The following is a 24166-nucleotide window of genomic DNA, read 5'->3' on the forward strand; positions in this document are numbered from 1 at the left end:
CGAAAGCAACACCAGTGAATGTCAGTCAAAGTTTCTCCGTCTGTCAACGGAGACCGTGCCACAATTGCTTCGGCACGTGATGTCCCTTCCCATTAGCTAGCCTTCCGAATAATGCTCTTAAATAGTGCATTACCAAGGAAGCGAAACCTTATCAATTTGGCTATCATTAAAATGTCATCTTTCAAATGGTAACGAAACAAAACTAAAAAGCATACCGATTCTAGCCACGCATAATATTTGAAAGAATTAATCATCTTTACGCATACCACTGTCGTACAAGAATTTGAGAATTATTTGTGCCGCATCAAAAGCCTCATTCTCGTTCAATGTTGGGGGGACGCCTAAGCCATGCAAATTAAAATCTCAGCATCACAGATCATATTTATGAGTATCATTTATAAACGTGAATGCGGCGCGACCGTTGCCACCAAACTCACACAATACAATATTTTCGTCATGCGTTCATTTCATGCCCGTGTTAAGGCATTAATCAGTGGGTAAAAGGCATTATCATGTATCCTGGTGACATTTGTCAGTTCCCATTCTACTGACTAGGCAGAAGAACTACGTCTTGAAGCATCCATTATTACATAACGTAGGGGGTACGAATTGCTGTGCCAAACGAGTATGTGTGATGACGCCATTACCATTAACTTAGGTTTTTCATCTATTTTATATGTAGTTATATTTGGGTGTTTATATTTAATTAAATGAATTTTATTCTTTTTTTCTTTATTATTTACTTTTCTCTTAAAAACAATACGTAGAGATTTTTTGTATCTTTATTATTTTGCACAGTTTATTTCCTAATTCGCGTATACGCCAAAATGTAGGCAATTTGCATTTCATGCATTACATTAACATTTATTTTTCCATACTGTTTTAAATACTTGTTGTCTTAGACACTTGTTGCACGAACTGAAAAAAAAATTACGAAAAGGCTTGTGACTATAGATCCTTAAACCTATCATCCACAAATATTTGCTACAAAAAAGATCCATAAGCACTACTTCAACAATCATTTGCCCATTTTCGCCCCGAACGAATGGCTTATAATTCGACACCAATCTCGGACGATTTTTCAATCTGTACAAAACAGGCAGCTCGTTTGGATCAACATCATTCAATTAAGCGAAAAATCATTCATCACGTCAAAATATCGCTGGTTCGCACCAACGATCGATCAACCTACACCAGCTTGCCCCTGGAAACGGCACATTCCTACAGTTTTGCAACGTCATCGCGTTTAGGACCAGAACGCTGCCCGAGATATCGAGCGTAAATAAATCAGTGCGAAAAAGGATTCAATTTTGTGTTGGTCTTTATGCGTTTTTTTCCGTTATCGAAGCCATAGCCACTCAATGCAAAGTTGTTTGCAAAAAAGTGAGCAGCTTTTAATTTGTTTTCAATATCAAATTCTAATAGAAATATTGATATGAAGTACATGGTTGAAATTCTTGATTGAACCAAAATTTTATTCTTCGCTTTGTACAACTTTTAAAGGTTTCTTTCGTGTTTTTTTTTACTGCCTGCGATGACGTACATGAAAATGCAATGAAAAATGCCCAACCTCCGACACCTTTGATTCGTTGAAGACGAGAACAGAGATTGTACGTGCAGATATGATTGTGACATCAAACAACGGAAAGTCTTTGAAGTGTGTTTTTTTTTCTCTTTTGTTTTTGGCGAACCGTGCGTGCATCAAAAGTGAAAACTCAATAATTCAACATTCGTCCGAACATACTATTGTTCCACACGTGTGAATTAATAATACACACGTGCAGAACAGAGCCAGCCAGGTGTAGGTAACATTATTTAAAACAGACATTCGGTAATGTTCATACGTTTGATGAAGGTAAATTTGACAGGAAAGCAGAACAAAAAAAATGTTTTCCCATCTGTTACAACGGCAATACCACGCCGAAAAGGTGAGTCCAAATGCATTCCAAAAATCAATCTACAATATGATTTCTGTTCAGTGTGGTTCGCAAGGGTGAATGTTACCCTTTTTTTTTCTTCACAAGAATGCATTAATATTTTCATTCCTTATCAGCCAATGGAGAAAAAGCCCGAAATCGAAAAAAAAAACACATAGGGATGCAGTACAGGATTCTCAATTTTCATCGTGATTGATGCAAAACAAAGGAGAAAATGTTTGCTTTTCAGAATGCTAATCTGAGTATTTTTTATTTAAATAGTACCCTTGTCTATGCAGAACCAAATGCCGGCGATTGGTAATGAATTCTTTACAGAAATGACGTACCAAAAAAAAAAGTATCGCAAAAAAAGAAGGCATCGTTCCTAGCGTATTCACGCTATTCGGATTTCCACCGATAACATAACCGCAAAGTCGTCGGACACCATTAGTGCTTAGTTTTTAATTTTTCATGAACCGAATTGCTGGTCGTTGTGCCGCGTGCTGCAGTACCTTACCTTCCGCCAGCCGGAAATTACTTTTCATCAATCGAAGTTTCCGGTTCAACAATCAGTCCCGCGAACCTGATCGGACTAAAAATTCAGCGAGTTTGCTGTGGTGAAATTGCGATTCGCCGAGCATTATTGCCGTTGCTTTCGCTATCTCCGGTGCACGATGCCACCAATTCTAGTTCTTTGTTTTAGCAGCAGCAGCAGCATAAACATTTCAACTACACTCTGTTTTTTTCCTGCTGCTGTTGCACCTCCACACTCAACAGCAGACTGTTGTATTTTTAATGAAAGCGTACTGCGTACCACGAAGAACCGAATCAAGAAACATCATTTAAATTCAATATCGCTGAAGCCCCGGCTCGTGACAGAAAATCTCTTACCGGAAAGGCAGTAAATTATTTATCTTTCCGCGATCGTGATGATGGGCGAGGGTTATTTGAGCGCCATGAATTGACAAAGCGAGTTTCGCCTACCGGAAACCCGGTATACAACCCGGTACCGGAAGTTTTGCTTTCATCTCGATTTATCTTCTGGCTTCTGGCGAGTAGCATTGCACACAACAAAAAAAACCCCAACCAGGGAGGCTGGCGGGCACGACACACTGCCGGCAACCGGAAGTCCGATACCATGGTTTCGGAATTTCCGTTATCGTTGTTTTTCGTTGCCAATCCGTGGCACCGCCCGATCAGCAATAATTCTGCGTAAACTCACCCTACCACCGTCCGCATCCGCCTGCTTTACAAGCCGTATTTTGATACTCGACCAATTCCGATGCCCTTCTGTGCCCTTTTTCTGTGTGTTTTAGTTTCGTTTGAGGGTTTTTTTGTTGTTGTTCTGGTTCAAAGTAACCAGAAATCCGATACCGAAGTTCTTCACATCATTCGGCTTTGATGCTGCTGTTTCGCGTTACAAATTGAGTTAATTTTATGATCGTCATCGAATCAGCCGAATTAAGATTGATTGAACTGGACCCCGTAGGCAAATTTGGCCCACAGCTGCTTCTCCGTAAACGAACCCAATCATCAGCTTGCCCAGAAATGCTCCACTACCGGTGACAAGCTCGCTTTCCCATTGAAATCGCTCACGAATGTCTGGAGATCTCTTTTATGTTCGTCTAAAGCATGGCGCACACACCACTGCATTAACTACAACCGATCCGTTTCTGTGTTTCGCCCTGGTTTTTGTACTTGCACGGCGGTGTGTTGATCTGATTCAACCGCCATGCTGCTCGCACAAATGGAAAGCAAATCCTTCTTCAAAAGTTTACCGTGTACGGCGGAAACCTGGATGGGGAGGGTGGGGAAACAGAGAAAAACTCATAATCTCAGCCCACGACTTCTATTAAGCTTTTCCGGCGAAAGTCCCCTTTCGATTGAAATCTTTTGCTGGTACGCGCTCTCCTTCTTCATTGTGTTTTCAGTTTTAATTGGCTTAAGTGAGGCCAACGAATTTTGGAAACCATCTCGCCAGAATTCGAAATGAGATCCTTTTTGCACCCTCGGCCGAAAATAAACTTTTTCACATACCGCCCACCAGCCACCCTTTCTCCCCCATCATCCCCCACACGTACAGGAAGTTGAAAAGGCTCTAAAATAGTAAGTTTTTTTTTTTTGGCGAATGTTTGTTTGTCCTTATCGCTGCTATGAGACATATCCTCCATTCTTCACCATCCTAGTTTGAGATGTTGTTATCAATTGATTACCCAAGCCAGTCAAATTCGTTCCACGGGGACCCACTCCAGTGCCAGCTTTGTTATCTTCCTTTTCACTGTCCCACTGTTTTTTGCTTACCGAGAAGAAATCCCAGATAGCAATGAAAATCCCATTATTATAACAGAACTAAAATAGAAAGTTCGCACACTCATTCTGTGTGGTACTTTTGTCTCTCTCACTCGTTTCAGAACTTTTTAACCATTCCGACAAAAAAAACGCCAGGAAACCAAAAGAAAGGTGGCAAAAATACCGATCATGGTGTTAAAAGTGGCAACAGTATTCAAAAGAAGGGGGGGAGTCTTTTAATCTGATTAGAAGATTGAGTCGTCCAATCATTTTCACTGCCTATCACGAAACGCTGCCCGGAATGGTTACTCGAAACGGAAACCCTAAAGGACGGTGTACACGAGGATAAGAACAAATATTGAACAAGTTTGAAAGCAGACACAAACACACACACACACACAAAACGGCTGATTTTTCCTTCAAAATCCTTACCGTTGGCTTACCGACCAATGCTGGGGTGAGCGGGCGTGGGTCAGAGGAAAACTGTACTTGATTGATTTTCATTTCCGCTGCCGGGGTTTGAAGGATAAACAAAGAATCAAAGCGCTGAGCAGTTTCGGTGGGGCGGCTAGCAAATCAGCAGCAAAAAAAAAACGAAAGCAAACGCTACGAAGAAAGAACCAACACCGGTCGCGATCGAACGCTCGGCAAGAACGGCAGAGCAAAAGATTTAACGCCGGTGACTGACATGCCAGACAAACAGCGGTGGAGAGCTTCTAAGGTGTGGGAAATCCTCCGGTCGTTTCACCGTGGTTTTGGCTTGATCAATATTGACCATTGCGTCCCGCAAAAGCGCTGAGAGCCTTTTCAGGGGGGGGGGGAAACCTTTGCCGTTTCTCTGCAATCACGATGATAATTTATTTTCATTGAAATTTTATTACATTATCAAAAGCATAATTCTAAGCCTCGCGACGATAATCGGCTGCATCGACGCATTTTCGGAACTATACGGCGAATACGTTAAGCAACAGGTTTTAGCTAAAGACCGATGTAGCAAGAAAATAATAAAATAAATGCTTTGCATAACATGCATACAAAATTTACATTTAGAAACAGTTAATCTGATTACTTGGTTAAGAAATAACATGAATGATTTTTTTACATACAATTTCCACTTTATTATTTTTTGCATTTTTTTATTTATTAAAAATTATCTGGATCTTCTAACCTACAAAGTAAAAAAGCATATCTTTCAATGCTCAAACAAAATCACGTCAAAAGTTAACCAAAAACAGAAAATATAACCCTTCTGCCCGGAAAACTGTACCCTAATTTGCAGAGCTCGCTTAGGGTCTGGCCAACGATCCGGCCCTCTATAGCCGGGCTCCTTCTTTGCTGATGCCGAACTGAATCTCTGAGGCTGAGAAATGCCCAATAAGCGGGGAGCATGGTTTATTTTTTTACGCTACATCCGTTTACACACAGTTTTCCACACGCCATTATGCGTGGTAAACAAATTTTTCAAAACATAATCACGGTACTGGTGGAAGCAAATATTTACCATTATGCTCGCAAGACCACGACGACCGCAAAACGCTAGCGGGAGAAAGCTCGGGTCATGCGGAAGAAGTGCGCGGTTGGTTCGTGAGGTTTGCTCTAGACCGAAACCTGAACAACCGCTGACTCCTAGGACCAAAAACCCAACGTACCCAAACAAAGCAGGCAGCCAAGCAGTTGAAAGGAGATTTCTATTACGATTTCTTACTTGGTTTTGGTTTTTCTATCAGCAGCAGCAGCATGGTAAATATATAGTCCTTACAGGGTTTTCCACAGCCAATCAATCGTCGTTAAGCGCCGGTTTCGCTAAATTTCACATTGCCATCGCAAATGCTGTAAGCTGGCATCCTGAATTTCTAAATGGCGTAGTTAAGATTGAACCAGTCAGATCGGTGTACGATAGTTTGATTTAAAAAAGAACCGTTTTTATGTACATAATGTTTAACTTTTTCGATATGTTTTGAAGTTCCGAAAAAAAATAGAGAGAATCGAGAGAGAAATGAGAGAGAATCAAGGGAGAAGTGAGAAAAAACGTCGAACTGAACAGATCGTATCAGAGCCCAGCGGACAGGAGATGGTGGAGCGGATAGAAATAAATCGGAGCGGATAAAAATGAATCGGAGCGGATAGAAATTAATCGCAGCGGTTAAAATGAATAGGAGTGGTAGAATAGAATCGGAGCGGATAGAATCCAATCACTGGAGCAGATAGAATTGAATAATACTAATTTTTTGTTCAATTATCCAAATTTTCAATTGACAAAACAGATCGACAAAGTTTAACATTTTGTACATGGCAAGGGTCCTTTTTTAAATTAAACTAACGTATAGGTGTACCATGCCATTTAGAGATTCAGTATTCAGGATGGTGACGATGTGAAATTTAGTGAACACTTTCAGGCGCTTTGCGATGACTGATTGGCTGTGAAAACCCTGTAACGCTAACTTAGGACGGTTTTACCTTCGTTACAATTTTGGACAACAAACAAACTTGTTCATATTTTTTCGCTTCAACAGCAGTAATCAATATTTAATCGTAGTATAGGCATATGCTTACGAGTGTGCAAGAACCGGTGAAAGTGAAAGGTATAAATACAGTAACCTTACTTGTTGCTTTACGTCACTCATTTTTGAAGCATGAAAGCATCCTCTTGTTATAATATTGCATGACATTATTGCTCATACTTTATTGCACTACATTCTCAAAAGGTCTTAGTCTGCCATATTTGGCTTTGCTTTACTTGATTTTATCCTTAGCTGCATTGTAAGTCCTGCGTATGAAGACGACTACATCATGGCTTCAAGAGATGAATGTAACTTACATCTGTATAATACGCAGTAGCTCCTACCTTATAAACTTTTACGATAAACTATGATTAAATAAGCATAGTTGGCACGAAAATGACTATTGAGCTGTTTGAAACGAACGAAAGGACATGTGGATTGATCCACCTAATGATGATAATGCCATTAACGGGGACATACCAATCGAAACCTTAACCATTACACACATTATGCCACAACCGTCTGCACGAGCTCATAACTTAATTTAACGAAACGAACATGCGCACACTGTCGGAATATGCTAAAATGGTTGACCCTTCTACATAAGCCGGTGCACAGTTAGCACTGCCGGACCATCAATCAACTACATCCTACAAGTGGAAAAGGAAGTCTACTGTTCGAAATAATAACACGCACGCACACACACATACCCATTTTAATTTCACACACTACGGTGAGCTTTCCACAGTGCAGAAGCATCTATTCCCGACGGCGCTGTTTCACACGATCAGACTCATACTAAGTACCATAGTGTTGTTATAACTGAATTTTGTGGCACTTAGTCACAGCACCGGAAAATGCTATCGATTCCGAAGGAGTAAACAAGCTGACACAGGATGCGAACCATGCTCATGCAGGCAGACAGGCCAACCGAACCGGTGAACCACAGCGGTAAAAGACAGCGTTTGCGTTAGGGAGTAGCATATGTGCGTTCATTCATTCAAAAATATTTTGCTGCTCCATGCTTGCTACAATATCGTTGCGAATTTTGATGCGGAACAACTGCTCAGAAGTATGGAACGTGTAAGAGAAGTTTCATCAGCTAACTTTGTATTACAACGAGACACAAAATTGAGCACCATCCAATGGTGTACTGAGTTATGCATCATGTACCTAAATTAAAAGGTGACATTGTGCTACATGCAGGTGGGAGAGATGGTAGCGGCCCTGATCTTTCACACGGAAAGACCATTTATCGAATCACATCCGGACCGTTGCCTCGTAGCAAGGACCGGCTACGTGGTTAAGAACATGAAATTAAACTATAATGATGAATATAATAATCATTCACGAGTTTTCTGATTATCTTCCTATCACGTTCTACAATAACAATATCAAAAAACCTTGTCCAAGAAGAACGTGTTACTAAGCGATACAATCTATCATGTCCTTATGACCTACCTTCCCAGCAGAAAACGATCGACCAACGGTTCCAAAATATGAAGAAACAAAGCTCATACCGATCAACGGACGCATTTTCAATCGAAATGTTTCCTAACCAAAAAAAATAAATAAATCTGATTCATAGTAGGTGCCATCCGCACATTTTTCGACAGTTACCACCAACGCAAAATGTCCATCAGCCGTCAAATGGAAGACGGTAAAGAGCATGCCGGAACAAGTGACACACGCCACTCAATTTGTCACCTCGTTTCGGGCAACCGCTATCTAACGTAACCTACACACCTACGACAAAGATATTCACCGTATTCGAGCAGACGATAATATACACAGTCCAAAGAAAAATAATCACGTGTACAAAAACAATGTATCAGAAGAAAAAAAAGCGTATTAACTTCCCTTATGTATCATCAGTGCCGCTACTGTGACGATAGGTGAAATGTTGACAGAACAGAACAAATCGTTACAGAGAATCACAGCCTACTGCAACGCCTAGACAACGATTCGGGTAGGAAAGATTCTTCGCCGCGGGGACAACGCATGCCTTGCACAATAAACGAATCAGATGATGAATTGTGTAATTTACCAGGCATTGATTAATTTGTTGCGTTGTCAAGTTTAACACCAGCAATTCGGGTTCATAACCCCATTAATGGGTTGTCAATTAACCCACGTCAAAAATCAATTAATATCCCAAAATAAAAGCAAAACGGTCCTGCAAAGTTGATACGCTTTTGCATACAATTTTACCGACCGGCCTACGAAAACGATTCTTCAACATGCAGACCTTACCCCAAAAGACCCTTATTCTACGATGAAATTGCGTTAATAAACTTTGCTTATCTTTCCTCGTTGGACATTAATTCATTAATCATTCCTTGCAAAATGGAAAAGGAACACGAAATTAGTTTCCTTTAAAGAAAACTTTGAAAACTGACCTTTAAAAATAATGCCTGGATATTTAAACTCAGCAGACGTTAGAGAGTAAAATAAATTCCTTATTATTTAGAATTGAAATATTATTGCTCTCTGGTTAAGAGAAGACTGAAGTGTACTGCCTCAAGGTGTCTATAAAAATAACTTATCAGCCAACCAAATTCACACACTGCGTTATATTTACTGTACTGTGTATTGACCTACAATGCAAGCGTTTCAAATGAATGTTAAATAAAAATTTTGCTAACAAAACAATACCTCAATGCCCAGATTCTTTTATGAAATGAAAATTAAATAGCTCGCTATATTTCTCGCTTCAAAATGTTCGCTCCAATCAAGTGTATCATGCATGCTGCGTGCCATAACGAAGCGTAACGACCACCAACCAGCAAAAGAAACACCAGCGAAAGTCCAACAAAATTTTAGACCACACAATTGTACGCAGCTTTGCTCTCTTTGTGTATATACTTCCTACATTTGTTTTTTGTTTTTGCTCACAGAAAACAAGTATTTATGCGGTTCCGAAACCGCGCTCTGTATGTTTTAGACAAACAAGACACGAACAGTTGAACATGAAAAACTTCCCGGGAAACTGTGGACCACACAATGGAATCAAATATAAACATAATGCGAGGAATAGGAACATAAACCCAGCAAAAAAAGTCTCCATCTAGCTCCCTATATATTCCGACGATGCATTGTGGTTCGCCAGAACGTTAAATTTCTTGTATTATTAAAGTACAACAAAGCTTAATCAACATATATTTCATTTATGTACGTACACAATGGCGTGTATTGTTTGTCTTTAGGGTATGTTGCTGGTACCGGTTTAAGTTGGTTTTATTGGTTCTCATATTTTATGTTAAATTCAATCACTTGGCATACTCTACTTTCCAGATAGTTAAGTCTTGAACAGAATACCGAAATTTTTGTTCCCAATGTCGCTCCTTACACGCACAGAACAACAATACCAATACGCGTTTTACCTATTCTTTGCCCGTGTTGCGCGATATTACTACGTTACTAACTGCTTCACATCAACACTACGTTTGCTCTAGAGACCACTTATAGCTGTTTTCGAAAGCCGACCAACAGACGCCTTATGAATTTGCCCACCGAGGGCAAAAAAACAGCGGGTTTCGTTGTGATTCTGCCAGCGTTGTAGCGCTGGCGAAAGAAAAATCAGCACCATTTTCATCCGTTTCCGTTGATTAATCCTCAAGAGGATTCGCGTCGCGATCGCGATTGTCCGCATGGTTCAATGTCCATTCAACTCTACTGAGCATCATGCCGAGCCAGAGAGAGAGAGAGAGAGAGAGAGAGAGAGCGCGCGTGTGTTCAGCATCGAACAAACAAAAAGGGAAAAAGCTCACAGCGAATGTCACTGCTTCATTACGGCGGTCTTGATGGATGGTTGTATGGAGTCGTAAGGATTCAGTTGATTAGAATCAGAAATGCTACGTCTGTGCCGATTGACAATGCGAAACATAGTGTGCCACGGCTTCAGCACAGCGCGATCTGCAAAGGCGTTCGTAAAGCTCGGTGTATTAGTACAACAGGAATACGCCTAAATGTAGGCAATTCTCAAAACTAGAGAAATAATGAAGCAATGCCCAACAAACACTATGCGTTCTTCACAATCTGCCATGAAGCATCGTCGATTTGAGTTCTGCACCACCCTGTCAACGCTACCGTTTTAGTCTTCGTCATTCCAAGGAAAAGATTTGTTGTTTTCTTTTCATTCCTATCGTTGGTGCACGTGCCCGGACCTCATCTCAGCACATAATTTGGGCAGCGCGCACGTGTTGTTAAATTCGTTTGGCTTTAGTTGTACTGAGAGGGCAAAAGGGGCCATGCCAGGGTTGTACACAAAACCAGCAAAGTTGATTAAAGTTAGAACTCTTAGAAACACTCTTCCTTTTCAACGCAAGCATGAGATGTATTGCTCCAATTAGCAGTAACAGCTTAACGGCTCAACACTCTCTTGAATTATCGATAGTTATTTGGTTTTTTCTTTTCGAGTGAAAAGAAATTCGATTACCTGCTCACTACTTAATAGAAGCGTAAAAATAAATAATAAAATGACAAATTTTAAATCATTTCACATGTTCCACTTATAGGAATAAAAGCAAAACGATGCAAATGTTTAGTACAAAAATATTGCCTATCTGCTAGGCGCAAAAGTGTCTTCAATGTAGCATAACTCAACGATTATTGCACTGTATTGACTCGTTTTAAAAGATTTAATTTACCGCAGAAACGCTCGTAAACTATTTATTTGTTTGAGCACTTCTAACACAATTACACCACGAAAAATAAACAATCGTCAGCAACCGGCAATATACAAAAACCCTAACGCTACGCAAAACCCTAACGTGCGTAAATTTGGCCCAACCCAACACACAATCATAATTCCACTAGTGGAAGTACATCTGGCGATTATTTCCCAGGTGAGAAATAAAGTTCCAATCTTCAGCTATCCCATCAAAAATTCGATCTTGCTTCTGAAACGTTACCGTTCTTGAGCGTCGTGAAAAAACAGCAGCAACTGATGATGGTGAAATACCCATCCAAGCAAAAAACACAACCCATATTTTAAGTTATGCAAAATTCAACAACACCTATAAGAAAATAACCGAAAAGGTCTTTCATTTTTGTTTTGCTGTGTGTTAAGCGAAAAGAAAACGTAATATGATAAAGAAAATTTCGTTTTCTGTCCAACTTGGTACTGATTGTTTAAAAAGTTCAACGAACAGAGTTTTTCAACAAACATAGAAGTGGGAGAACGCCAATTCTTACACATACCTAGTTTGTTGGAATTTAAATTCTAAATCCTTTTTCTCTTTTCTTCACATGTTTAAATCAAAATGAATCAGCCAATCACATTCCAATGGGACGGCACAGACGAAAGCAATAGAACCCCATGCATCAACAGGTGAAGACTCTTGAAAGCATTTTGCACTTTCTATCTGTACACGAGGCAATGGATGACTTTCTTAAATCTAACGCTGAAGTATTATTTCAATACACATGCTATCGTAAATCCAACAAAGTTTACTCTAGACCAATAATGATCTGGACAGATTAAACACAGGTCAATTGTCTTTATTTCTCTGCGCTCTGCGCTGCGTCCGTCGTGATATACCCATTCGATCCAATTGAGCAACTAATACCAATTCAAAGTATACGTTCTTCAGAGTAAGATAAGCAATACCGCACAAGAGTGTGCTTCAGACCTCTTCTGTTTGTCTTAAAGCATCTTCAATCGCAAATATGCAGTAGTAAGGAATGAATATACTATAATGTTTTATTGGTGATAATCCATGAAGAAGGTTAAGTTTAGCAAAGAAGTCAACGGGACATGCAATAAAACTTAATAAAGCAACTTAACAATTTGAACAATGTAACCACAAAACCATCACAACAGTGACTGTTCTGTAAATTGATATAAAATAGCAAGCTTTTCCTATTCTTTCGTTACTAAGCACCGATTACAAATTGCACAACATTTGGCGAAGAGAAAGTTTTCCGTGCTTCAAGAACTTTTTTTTTTGAGCGCACAGTTCCCAACTCTTTCCACGTATATCGGACAATCAGCAGTAAACATCTCGAACTTAATTAAACTGAAGAACCACGAACGTTCCTAAAATGAAGTTAACAGCCACGTGAAACTCCAGTGTTGTGGAGGACGACCCTGTCGATGGTTGTGACGTTCATTCCGTAACACTTCCGTAATTAAAGTCAAACGATCAATTGAACCGATACAACAAAAAAAAAGCTAATGACTAACAAGCAATTGAGTTGGCGAAAAAACAGAACGACCATCGGGGAACGAAAAAAAAAAGCAGAACGCAATCACTGCTGCGCACTCTTTGCACCTTACAGTCAAAAGAGCTTCTTACAGGGTTTTTTTTGCACGCAAGCCGGACTTTGTCCTTCAATTTGTTAAACATTGAAATCTGAATATAATTTTACGCACGCTCTTTCTCAGCTCCAATTCGTGATCACGGATGACTCTATTCATTTGAAAATGTTTCCCATTAACTTATAGAATAAATATAAACTATTGTAATTAATTTTAGCAAAATAAAGTTAACTAAAAAGTTTGTCTTTAACATCAATCTCTGCTTGGTCTAACGACCTCTTAAGGTCATGCCTGTCATTTCTGGCTTACTAGACTTAATGATACCACGTAGTTGGATAGTCAGTCCTCACTACGGACGGAAAGGTCCGGATGAGATTTGAACGTCAGTCCTGTCATTTAAAGATCGGCGCCGTTGTCACCTCTACCACTGGGCCGCCCTTTATCATGGGAATCAATAAAGATGGATGCGGCTCTAGGATTTTCTGCAAACCTGCAATTGATTAGTCAGTAAATTAAAATTTATTACAACTGTTGCTAATGTTGTACCGTCTTTTATTGATCCTACACTTACCAGGAGAACGTCTTACATAGATAGAAATGCTCCGTGCTCCCTCACACTGCTAGAAAAGATCCCAGAATTATACGATTGTCTGTACAGCGCCAGCATCTTACGTTATAACAATGCCCCACAACAGTACGCATTTTATGAAGTACCTTTTTATGGTATCCTTAAAATGATCCCAATATCCACAATACGTTACACAACCCTCCGGTAATCCTTGATTTTGGGTCGCCTAAACGCACCGAGACATAAGCTGCTCATACGAATAAAACCTTCTGGACGATTGCAACAAATCCACGCGCGTAACAAACTTTCGCTCTAATGCCGATCATCGATACTTCCTTTTGCTGATCCCACTTTTATTACGTATGTAGGCCGTACCGGGTAAAAGTAACGCACCAACATGAAGGAATTCACTTTATCAAGACATTCCAAACACTCAACGGGAATGGTTATTAGCAGCTTTTGCCAAATATACCGTGGTTCATGTTTGTTTTCATGACTCTCAGGACCTTTCGACTAACTACGCCGCAATTGTTTAGTTTACTATCGCTATGCCCTATTGAAGCATAGATGCAGCATGGTGTAATGTATCACGTGCTCAATTCTCAATTCAAATCATGCGTCATTTGCCGATCAGTACAGAACGGCAGTTTGTTTATCAGCCTGACACAATAATCTCCTCTCAAAGGCAACGAAGCATGTGCACATTTAATTGATCGGCTTAATTAGTACCGAACGAGCCACATTAACATCAAAGGATAACACACCCATGATGACTTTTTGCTAAGAAACAATGTTGTTTTTTACTCCTCAAACATAACGATTAAGGATCCTAATTGCGTCTTACATTAGAACACTAGTTACCCATCGCAAGGATTACACGCTTCAATGCATTAAGCTTTTTAACTCCCAATTACCCGCACCGTACCTCGAGCGTTCCAGAAGTTTGTCGCCATCACTAATGTGTAGCAAATAAAAAAAAAGAAACAACACTTCCATATACAAGTAGTTACAGCTGACCTGGTCATTCCAATGTTTCCTGGAATTTTCGCAACATAACTGACAAACACGTTCGGCACGCACATACGCTCCAATATGGTTGTTATTGGCTCTGATTGACATTTTAATTAAATTGGCCCGATTGACAACCCAGGCAGGCACCTACTCATCATTCACACGCTCACACACTTTGCGTTTTGCGTACGTCAGGAATGCTTCAACACCTTCGTTCGTTGACCAATGCTCAAACATAGCGACTTGATGCATTGAAAAGGAAGCTTCAGGAACAATGGGCAAATTGAAGCAATGTGTGAATTTATTCAGCCCATGAGCTTTCAAACATCAGTTATGCGAGTTACACAATGCCCAACGTATTAAATGCAAGGGGAGCGATAGCATTTGTATAGCGATTCCATTGTATGATGTAGTTTGTCAGTCGCAAACAAAACAGATGAACAGATGAACGATGAACAATAGTGATTAAATTCAATTAAGATTTACTTTATCGTTATCATCTATCACACCTCAAATTAGTTTCCTATCAATCGTTAAGGAAGACAAGTCAAGCCGACAGACAATGCCCAACCCAATTGCAGGAATTCTAAGGAAATACTTATCGAAACAAAATAAACACAACGATGGTAGGCAAACTTTACTTAAAACATAAACAAGACTTGTTATTATTTCTCCCAAGTGAAAACTAACATAAACATCATTAAAGCATCAACTAGACGCTTACGCAGCAAATTCTATCGAAGAAGCGAAAAGTATATAAAAAATGCACATAAACAATCGAATCGCTTTTCAGGATGGAACTTTTCCACTCGCTGTATGAAGTGTGGTACGAAACCTCGCGAAACCCACAATGTCTACGAGTTGTTTCTGGTAACTTGAAGCTACTATGGGCAATCTTTGTCGACTATGCAAAAACACCTAGAATTGGAAACCGGACAGGAAAAACACGCTAACGGTAGACACATTTGTCGAGTCAGACGAAGAAAACGAACAAGACATTGTTTACAATCAGAGACACTTTCACACATCCACAAAATCCACAAACGTGCAAAAGACGTCACCAGACTCATTAAACACTTTAAACGATCTGACTTCTAAACCTAAGAAAAAAGGCCAAATAATTCCATTTGAAGAAATCATATTAAACTTCTCGTTTATAAATTCCTCGAATGAAACATTCTAGACATGGATGATGATCAATACGGTTCAACTCACATCAAACACAGTCGCTTTACTGTCTTGCTATTGCTACCCTGCGAGACACTCTTTGATGAAGATGAGATGGAAAATCATCGTGTACGGGTTTGGTACCATGTCTGAGTTATGATCAAAACGTCTTGAGCAATCTTAATCAAACGCACACACGCAGTACTAATGGAATCGTCAAACATCGAAATTAAATGGTCTCTGTTTTACTTCACAAGAACACAGTTCACCTACGAAAACGAAGAGTACGGTCTTCACTCGCACCAACGGTATATGATAACATTACATCAAAAAGTACCGATGAACAGATGAAACCAAAACGCCAAACGGAATCGTGGCGAAGAACATCCCCAAAACGACTTTACCGTGAAATGAAAATGTTTTTCCATCGTTGAGCTTCTTTTCTTGGTCCTGTACACATCAATTCTTTGGTGATATTGAAGATGGTAATCAACTTCGAGCGCTTCATCGGCAGCTCTCCAAGAATTTTCATTGAACCACAAAATTAATAAAAATATTACAGGCAGTAAAAGAGAGATATGAAGGTAAGGCGTGGTTCGGTGGCCGAGGCGATAACGGCGCCGGTCTTCACACGGCAGGACCGGGGTTCAAATCCCATCCAAACCGCCTCTCCGTACGTAAGGCTGACTACTTTTCTACGTACATGTTTAAAAAACATGTTTTTAAAGGTAAAGAAATAAAAAAGATTTCGATAGGTAAGCAATTCTTATCAGACTGCTATCTGGCAGTTGCATATCCGAACTAACAGATACTTCTTCACCGCGGATGTTAGACCCTTGTCAAGGATTTTTCACACTGTTAACCGTTCCCCGTATATCGCACGGGCGCTGCCGTAAGCAAATGTTTTCGTGCTAATCTGTCTCGATTAAGCCACGATTAAACGGTTTTAACCGGGTCCGCTTTTGATGATGCGCGGTTTGCGCTCGGTGAATCAGCAGGCTACAGAACTGATGTAGCGACGCAACTGTCACGCGGTGTCCTTCGCTCTGGAGCTTAAACACCCAGTTCTATCGTCCGCTGCTAAAAGTTGCATCAGTTTCCGAAGCATATAATCCTTCCGGTAGGCCTTAGGTTTGACCTCGATGAATTGGATTAACCGCCAAAGATCCACGGGACGGGATGGATTAGGTGTCGTGCAACCCGCGCACTTTCTTAGCACCACGCTCAATATCGTGGTTTCTTCGCTGTCTCCAGCTGAAGTCTTCGGCGGGTGGGATTCGGGATTAAAACCGTTGGAATGATTGACAGCTACCACGGCATAAACCGCAAGAGCGTGGTCAAGGCAGCAGACAGCAGCTCGATTGAAGCAAGCAGCGAAGGCGATAAAATGCTGACGACTACCGATTCTAAATTGATGTGTTTTTTTTCTGCCTCCCCAGTTGCGTACTGCGCAATTAATTGTCAATCGTCAAAGGGATGGACTGACCCTCATCAATTTCCAAACACTAGTTCTAATAGTTCATGTCAACATCATTCAAAGATATAAAACGAGTGATTTGATGTAAATTTTTATTATTTACTTTAGTATAAAAGTAAGATGAGATTAAATTTTTAATAAAAACAAAGAAGATAAATATAAATAAATATAAAGAAAAATTGTGGTAGTATATCATTATTACAGCAATTTTCATTCCAATGCCCATGCTATGCTTCTCGCTGTTGGCAAACATTCTTCCCATATCTCTTATCTTTCCCTCCTGCATCCATTGGTTAAGGCGTAAGCATTCCTACCGCCAACGATAATATCGAGAACCGGGTGGACAAGCAATTTGTGACCATTTTGCACATCACCTCCCCGATCCAGCCCGATAACAATACGGCGAGCATATTTTTTGCACACATCATCTTTTCGTGTCTGCCGCCACCATCACACCATAATCATCATCATCGTCGTCATCAATTAGTCGTAGCAGAAAGTTGACCTATTCCCACAGAAACTATTTCCCAAGCAGAGTGAGGAAATATGTCTTTGGCAAGAAAAGGAAATGGAGGGTGGACGACATACGAAAATAATAGCGGTCGCGCTGGAACGTGTAGAATAATACACATTTGTTGACGAAGCGTTATTCGTCAGCAGCATAGCCTCGGCATCACACATGCTTTATGATAAAATTCTTTGCTATAAAATTTGCTGTCGCGACCCATTAAACCACACTATACTGTGGATAGGAAATATGTTGTAATGTGACCTAGCTAGCACGACCACCTCCATACACACCCACGATCCGGACGAGTTCCTTGCCACCGCAAGGGTTACTCCCACCACCAAACCAACTGTGAACATTTGCCCATCTTATTTTACATCCGTCTCGGTACTTCACATTGGATTGTGTCCTGTTCCTGTTGTATTTGTGCTAAGAACACCACAAAACCCGTACGAGCTTCATCCAGCGTAACAGACCACCAAATTAAATCATGCTGCCGCTTGGTGCCCCATCTGCTAGCTGTACATTCTAGACGGAGGCTGCACTCTCCTATTACCCTTGGACGGAAAACTATACGCGAAGGGGGCGAAGAGAAAGTAATGAGACAACTAAAAATAACTTTCGAAACTTAACACAACAAATGTTGGTTCGATCGGGTAGTCGTCTCTCGTCCGGTTATCGGAAAACCGACACCCCCCGCCACAGCTATTGAACTCACCAAAAGCGGGTGATACTTTTCCCCCTGTTTTTCTTCCCATCTGTCTGTCTGAATTGCCGATTGTTTCCGCACACTTTGAACATTTCAATTGGCCTTGAAACTAGTACGGACGGTCGATTGCTTTTCGCGTATCGCTACAGTAGCCGAGCAGGGGTAATTCGGCTCATGCTCTGCACAACAGAGAGAGAGAGAGAGCGAGCCTGTTACTTTTGTTCAGCAAAACCCGTAACGTGTTTTTCAAAACTTTATTTGAATGATGTACGGAAAACCAGGAAAAGCAACAAAAGGATATGTGCGACACAACATATTCCAAGAATACTTAATTTTTTTTAATTACTCAATTAATGTCGCTGTACCGCACTTCAGGGAAACAGCACTTGTCGAGGTACCAATAAGCGCTTTACATGTACCTTTCACTCAACATTCAGGCAAACTATAGAAAACCCAAAATTAATTAAATAAAACAACGGTCGAAAAAACTTTCCGGGTTCCCGCTGATAGTGCGATCGAAGTAATTGGGTCAGCTCTTAGCGCTTACAGTACATCTCTCGCTGGAGGAAAACATTCAGAAAGAAAAATACATAAAATCAATCTAATGTGGAGAAAACCATACCATAACCATTACTAAGCGAAAGCCAAATCAGGATACATAACTGAAATTTAATTAATGCCGCAATGCATCAAGATTGCGCCAACGCTGCACTATCTCATACCAACAGCAAAAAAATAAAAACAAAATTCGCAGGAAATTTAATTCATTTCGCAAGCTGAATTCTCCGCCACGATTGAAATATATAAATCAAACTCTTTTTAATTTATTCCATCTCTTGCATAGTACAGCCGCACTACATGCCAGTGACGATGGGCGCTGCCAGATTATGCGATCAATAATGGATGCGAATGAATAAGAAATATGAAACCGAATCATACTTTAAAATGAGTGATAGCTCTCGAAATGCATCAATCATAAGCCGGTACACATTTTCCTTTACACGAGGCAGGGCCACGGCCGGCAAGGCATTAATTAGAGGCCAGGAATTTGATCAAACACAAATCAAAATTAAAAATTTGCTTCCATCCGGGTTGGGTTCCAAGACGAAACGAACATATTTTGGAGAATCTTGTCCAATTGTGAGAAGAGTCGAGGTTAAGGGATACATTTCCAGACGAATCTTACTTTAAATTTACCTGTAGATAGTTATGACAGTAAGCAACACTACGGATTAGTGTCTCGGTTATAACAAAGTTGCCTTAAACACATAGGTTTTTGTTTACTCAATTATCTTATACCCATACGAACGAATCATCCAAACACATAAACATTCATGGGAGCTACAATTTGAACCCGATGCCCTCAGTAGAAAATATTGCAGTTCACAGCTGGTGGTGGTATTAAGTTGAAATCAACTCCAAATTCAGATGTTATTAATGAGCCAACACTGCACCGAATAATACGTCCAGACGCGAACGATGCTCAACATAAAGGTTAACAGAAGGCAATATTCCACTCGCACTTTGCGCAGCGCACATAAACATGCATGCGGCGGGGTTCTAAACATGTGTTAACCGGTGCGTTCCCGGCATGATGGTCTCCCGCGTTCTTTCATGCTTGGAAAAGCAGGCCGAGTTATAAAACTCCGCTGCGATGCGTGCAACGCCCGGCTGAAGCTCGGAAATTATCGACAGTAAAAACGCAACTCGAAACTCTTGATGCATCCGTAAGCAAAACATTAATCAGCCATATGCTCGAGATGGACTTGTGCGGAACGTACATTCGAGGCTGAAAAATTCCAGACAGAACATGGCCAAACCACTTGCTTCGTGGATATTGGAAGGCATCGAATGTGATACTGGCAAGTGCAACGGAGAAAATGGGCGAGCAAGAGCAGCATTTATGGGTTGGTAGTGAAACAGAACGATCCTTTGATGTCGAGCTCGTTATGATTAATGATCGACTAATGAACTGAACTTTATCGAGAGTAAATGGAAGTTCAAATATATTAGTGTTTTTTTTTTTGTCGTAATCGAAAATATTGGCGTCAAATTTATGTATAGTTTTGTTATAAAAATTTGGCCTTAAAACCTCTTTTTGTACAGGGCTCGAACAAGTCTGTGGTACTGTGAAACTATTCAAAAGCATAAAGAGAGCGCACATTATCCAGCTTTAACGCGATCGATATTGCATCCTGCATCCTTGAACTCGGCAACCCGTCACGCACCGAAAGACGATAAAGAGAAAAGTGTAAGATTGTGGTGGGAAGCCAAGAAGATTGCTTTGGCTGAAATTCTGCAGCATGCAGCACAAAATTCGTTCTACTCGGTGAGCAGAACTAGCACATGTAGCCATTTCCGACCATTACATTTCTTAGTAAAGAAAATGAGAACGGTATAAGCAATTCGCTAGTTGAATACATGGTTATAGGTGGGTTTTTCTTATTATGCCAACAATTTATGTAACATTTGCACTCCACTCGCTGTATGCACCTCCACGGCTTATCACATCATCTTCGTGGCCAAAAGTTGGGGCAAGAAAAATAAAGAACCCTTAACGATATTTCTGCATCATGCATGTAGGGGAGGGCGTGTGCTCGTACTGCAGGAAAGAAAGTTTTGTTGTTGTTAATATGTGGCCACCGTGTATATTACACTGGCTCTCTTTGCATTAAGAATAAACGTATCGTGGTTGAGGAACGAGTTAGAAATACCATAATGCAACAACAACCGTGAACTGTGTGTGGGGTACTGCTACCGTTGGAGGGAAAAACTTTCTGTACCTAATTCAAACTCATTAAAACCCTGCTGAGCAAAGGATGAATTTAATATTTCTGCTAATTATGTGCATCAGTGTGGCTGATTCAAGCGTCCGTCTTAAGTAAATATTTCTTTATTAAGCTTAATTTTTAAATATTTATCTTTTTTTTTGCTGTGAGGTTATATGGGTTCAAATCCCATCCAGACCGTCTCCCCGTACGCAGGGCTGACTACATTGTTTCGGGTAAAATCGAGTCACAGAAAGCCAGAAATGGCAGACCGAGGCCTCTCGAGATTGAAGTGCCACGGAAGAAGAAGAGGTTATATGTGACCTCCGACCTTCGAATTGGTGTCCGATAAGTGGTCCCGGCGCCGATCTCCACACGGGGCCATACCTGGGATCGAATCCCGTTCGAACCGCCTCTCCGTACTGACTATCTAGCTATGAGTAAAATCAAGTAAAATAATTCCAGAAATGGCAGGCCGAAATCTCTCGAGCTGTCAATGAAGAAAAAGAAGAAGTTCAACTCAAAAGGGAGCGTCTACGAAGGCCAAAATGGGGGAGCGCCTACGTTCTTTTAAACGGCGCGGCCGAGAATCGAATCCCGTACGGACTATTCCACCAACACAAGAGCTGGTTCTTGATGAGTTTGTGCTAATTCTCCATTTGATGCGGATGGCAAATGATTAGAACCATTTGGTCGAGATATGTTGGCCGAGGCGCAAATTTTCAAACGGCAGGACTGGATTTCGAAACCCATTCGGGCTATTCTCCCGTTACTAGGACTAGGAGTATACAACTACGAGTTAAATCAAATAATGTAAGCCAGAAATAGCAGGCTAAGATAAACTTCTTGAGCTTTTAGTGCCAGCAAATAAGAACAAGATATCCAAAGTAGAACTGTAGTATATTTTTTACGATAAAATAAACTGAGGTTGGTATGTTTCATGTAGATTTCATATTAACAAAAATAGCATGGAGGACGTTATACAAGATAAACTGAGAAGTTACTCAATAACCACGGCAATAATAGTCATTACAACGATTCTGGTTTTCATAATTAATTATAACAGATTCATTAGAACTCCGGTCTACAGATACTTTCCCTTATATTCACAAGCTAAAATATACAAAAAAGTATTCCCATAAAAGTATGAGAATATTGTTATCCAAATACTCACATTCGCTGGGTAATCCGGTGGTAGTTTTGCCCGTACGTGGCACTGTACCATTGTTGATAGATACATCGGTAGCGTGCGATTCCGTTGGTTTAGCCTTAGTCGGCGGTACTATCCTCGAGCCTGTCAGGTTTTTGCCGTCCACCGTAACCGCCGATGCCTGCTCCGGGATCATGTTGTTCATCAGCACATGTTCTTTCGCTTCGTACATTGCCAGCTTTTCCAGCTTGTCGGTGTTGGCCCCGGCTACGGCGACAATCACCGCTGGCGCAAGGACGAGCAATGTCAGGAGCCATGTTCTGTAAACCTTTCCGATCTTCTGATTTTGCCCCATTTTGCTGGTCGTAAGTACCCCGACCGAGTGGTGCAAAGAAATTAGCTGTTTTAACGCTCTTTTAACTCACGATATTTCTATATAGACCCACGTTGGATGATGACTTTTTTTCTTTAGCTTCTTCTTCTTCTTACCGGTAACTCTTTTACAGTAGTGGATTGGGAACTAGAATTGGCACCAATAGCACGCACACACTTAGATTTCTTTCACGAAGCACATGTTCCATTTGCAATACAAATTACACGAACCAACCAAAATGGATACATAATTTCTTCGCCTCCCCCCCTTTCAAGCGGCTGACGACGATTCGCGACAACACATACACATCGGTTTACGAGGACGACGTATTCACAAATTAGACGTAACACAACCACCACGCACTAAAGCCGACTTTCACCTGCTAAAATGAAAAACAGAGAAACATTTTTTAACTTTACTTCATCTACGCGAAACGGACAGGAAAACAACGCACAACGAATTTTTACGGCTCAACCTCCGCTCTGTGTTGGGCGAGAGAATTGGAACAACGTGGCATCTTTTTCTTAAAGATTTTTTTCCGCTTTGCAAGACGGACTGCTACGATTTCTGATTTTTATCCTTCGCTGGATGCTTGGATCCACTCGTGCTGCGGCTACTCACAGGACGTTCACGTAAACACTTTCACGAGCACAATTCACAAGCCACTGGTGGTACGCGATACAGTACCGGGACCTTCTACCCGAACACACGACACGTTTTCACCCAACAGCGGAAGCACAGTCCATCCATCCCCAGGGATCCTGCGGCAGCTGTCCTCTGCTAACCAACACCACCGACATACACCGTAGTATGAGCAAGTTGCCCCCGTGCCGCTTATCACTTAGCCGTGATACCACCGATGGGAGTAAATGAGTGAACCACGCACACATACACGCACACACCTTCTCAATACGCGAAAAGGACATGCAGCTTCCGTGCGCTATAATGGAGGGGATGAACATGGCAGATGAACGATGAACACGCTTTCACTCTGTGAGAGATGCGTCGTTGCTTCCGCGCATTCAATTGCTTTTGCCAAACGTTGGTATATGTGAGCATATGAGTGGGTCGTTCGTTGAATGCCACCAGTTTCAGAGCGAATGATAAAATAACTACATTTATCGCTTTACGATAAATAAATCACATACACATACATTTTTTTCTTTTTTTTAAAATACAACACGAAACAATAATTAAACCACCGAAACTTACAGCAACATAACAAAAATTCTCATTCTGTTCGCATATCCAACCGGTTCCTGCATTGATACCACAGTGCACATTCGCACAAGCATTTTTATTGCTTTCTCACTCTCTCTCACACATTCCAAACAGTTGGTGGGGCTGAAATTGCAACAGCAACAAAAAAGTACACTCGCCGTACGCACTTTGGGAACATACTCCCGGGCACACATACGGAACTACAGTGAGAAAGTGCAGTACAAAAACAAAAGCCAAACGTGTGCG

General features: G+C 40.8%; 1 protein-coding gene across 21 annotated transcripts in view; it reads right to left on the reverse strand.

Annotated features, from left to right (window-relative positions):
• Positions 1-24166, reverse strand: part of LOC118504572 (low-density lipoprotein receptor) — a 159407-nt gene that overhangs the window by 134555 nt on the left and 686 nt on the right. For 7 of the 21 annotated variants that reach the window (XM_036039193.1, XM_036039191.1, XM_036039197.1 and 4 more), the window contains exon 2: positions 22351-23081. In XM_036039193.1, the coding sequence (XP_035895086.1) occupies positions 22351-22681 (331 nt within the window). In that variant the 5' untranslated portion in view covers positions 22682-23081. The other 14 variants (XR_004905317.1, XM_036039214.1, XM_036039213.1 and 11 more) reach the window with 8 other exon arrangements.

Source organism: Anopheles stephensi, chromosome 2 (assembly GCF_013141755.1).
Source record: "Anopheles stephensi strain Indian chromosome 2, UCI_ANSTEP_V1.0, whole genome shotgun sequence".
Lineage (NCBI taxonomy): Eukaryota > Metazoa > Arthropoda > Insecta > Diptera > Culicidae > Anopheles > Anopheles stephensi.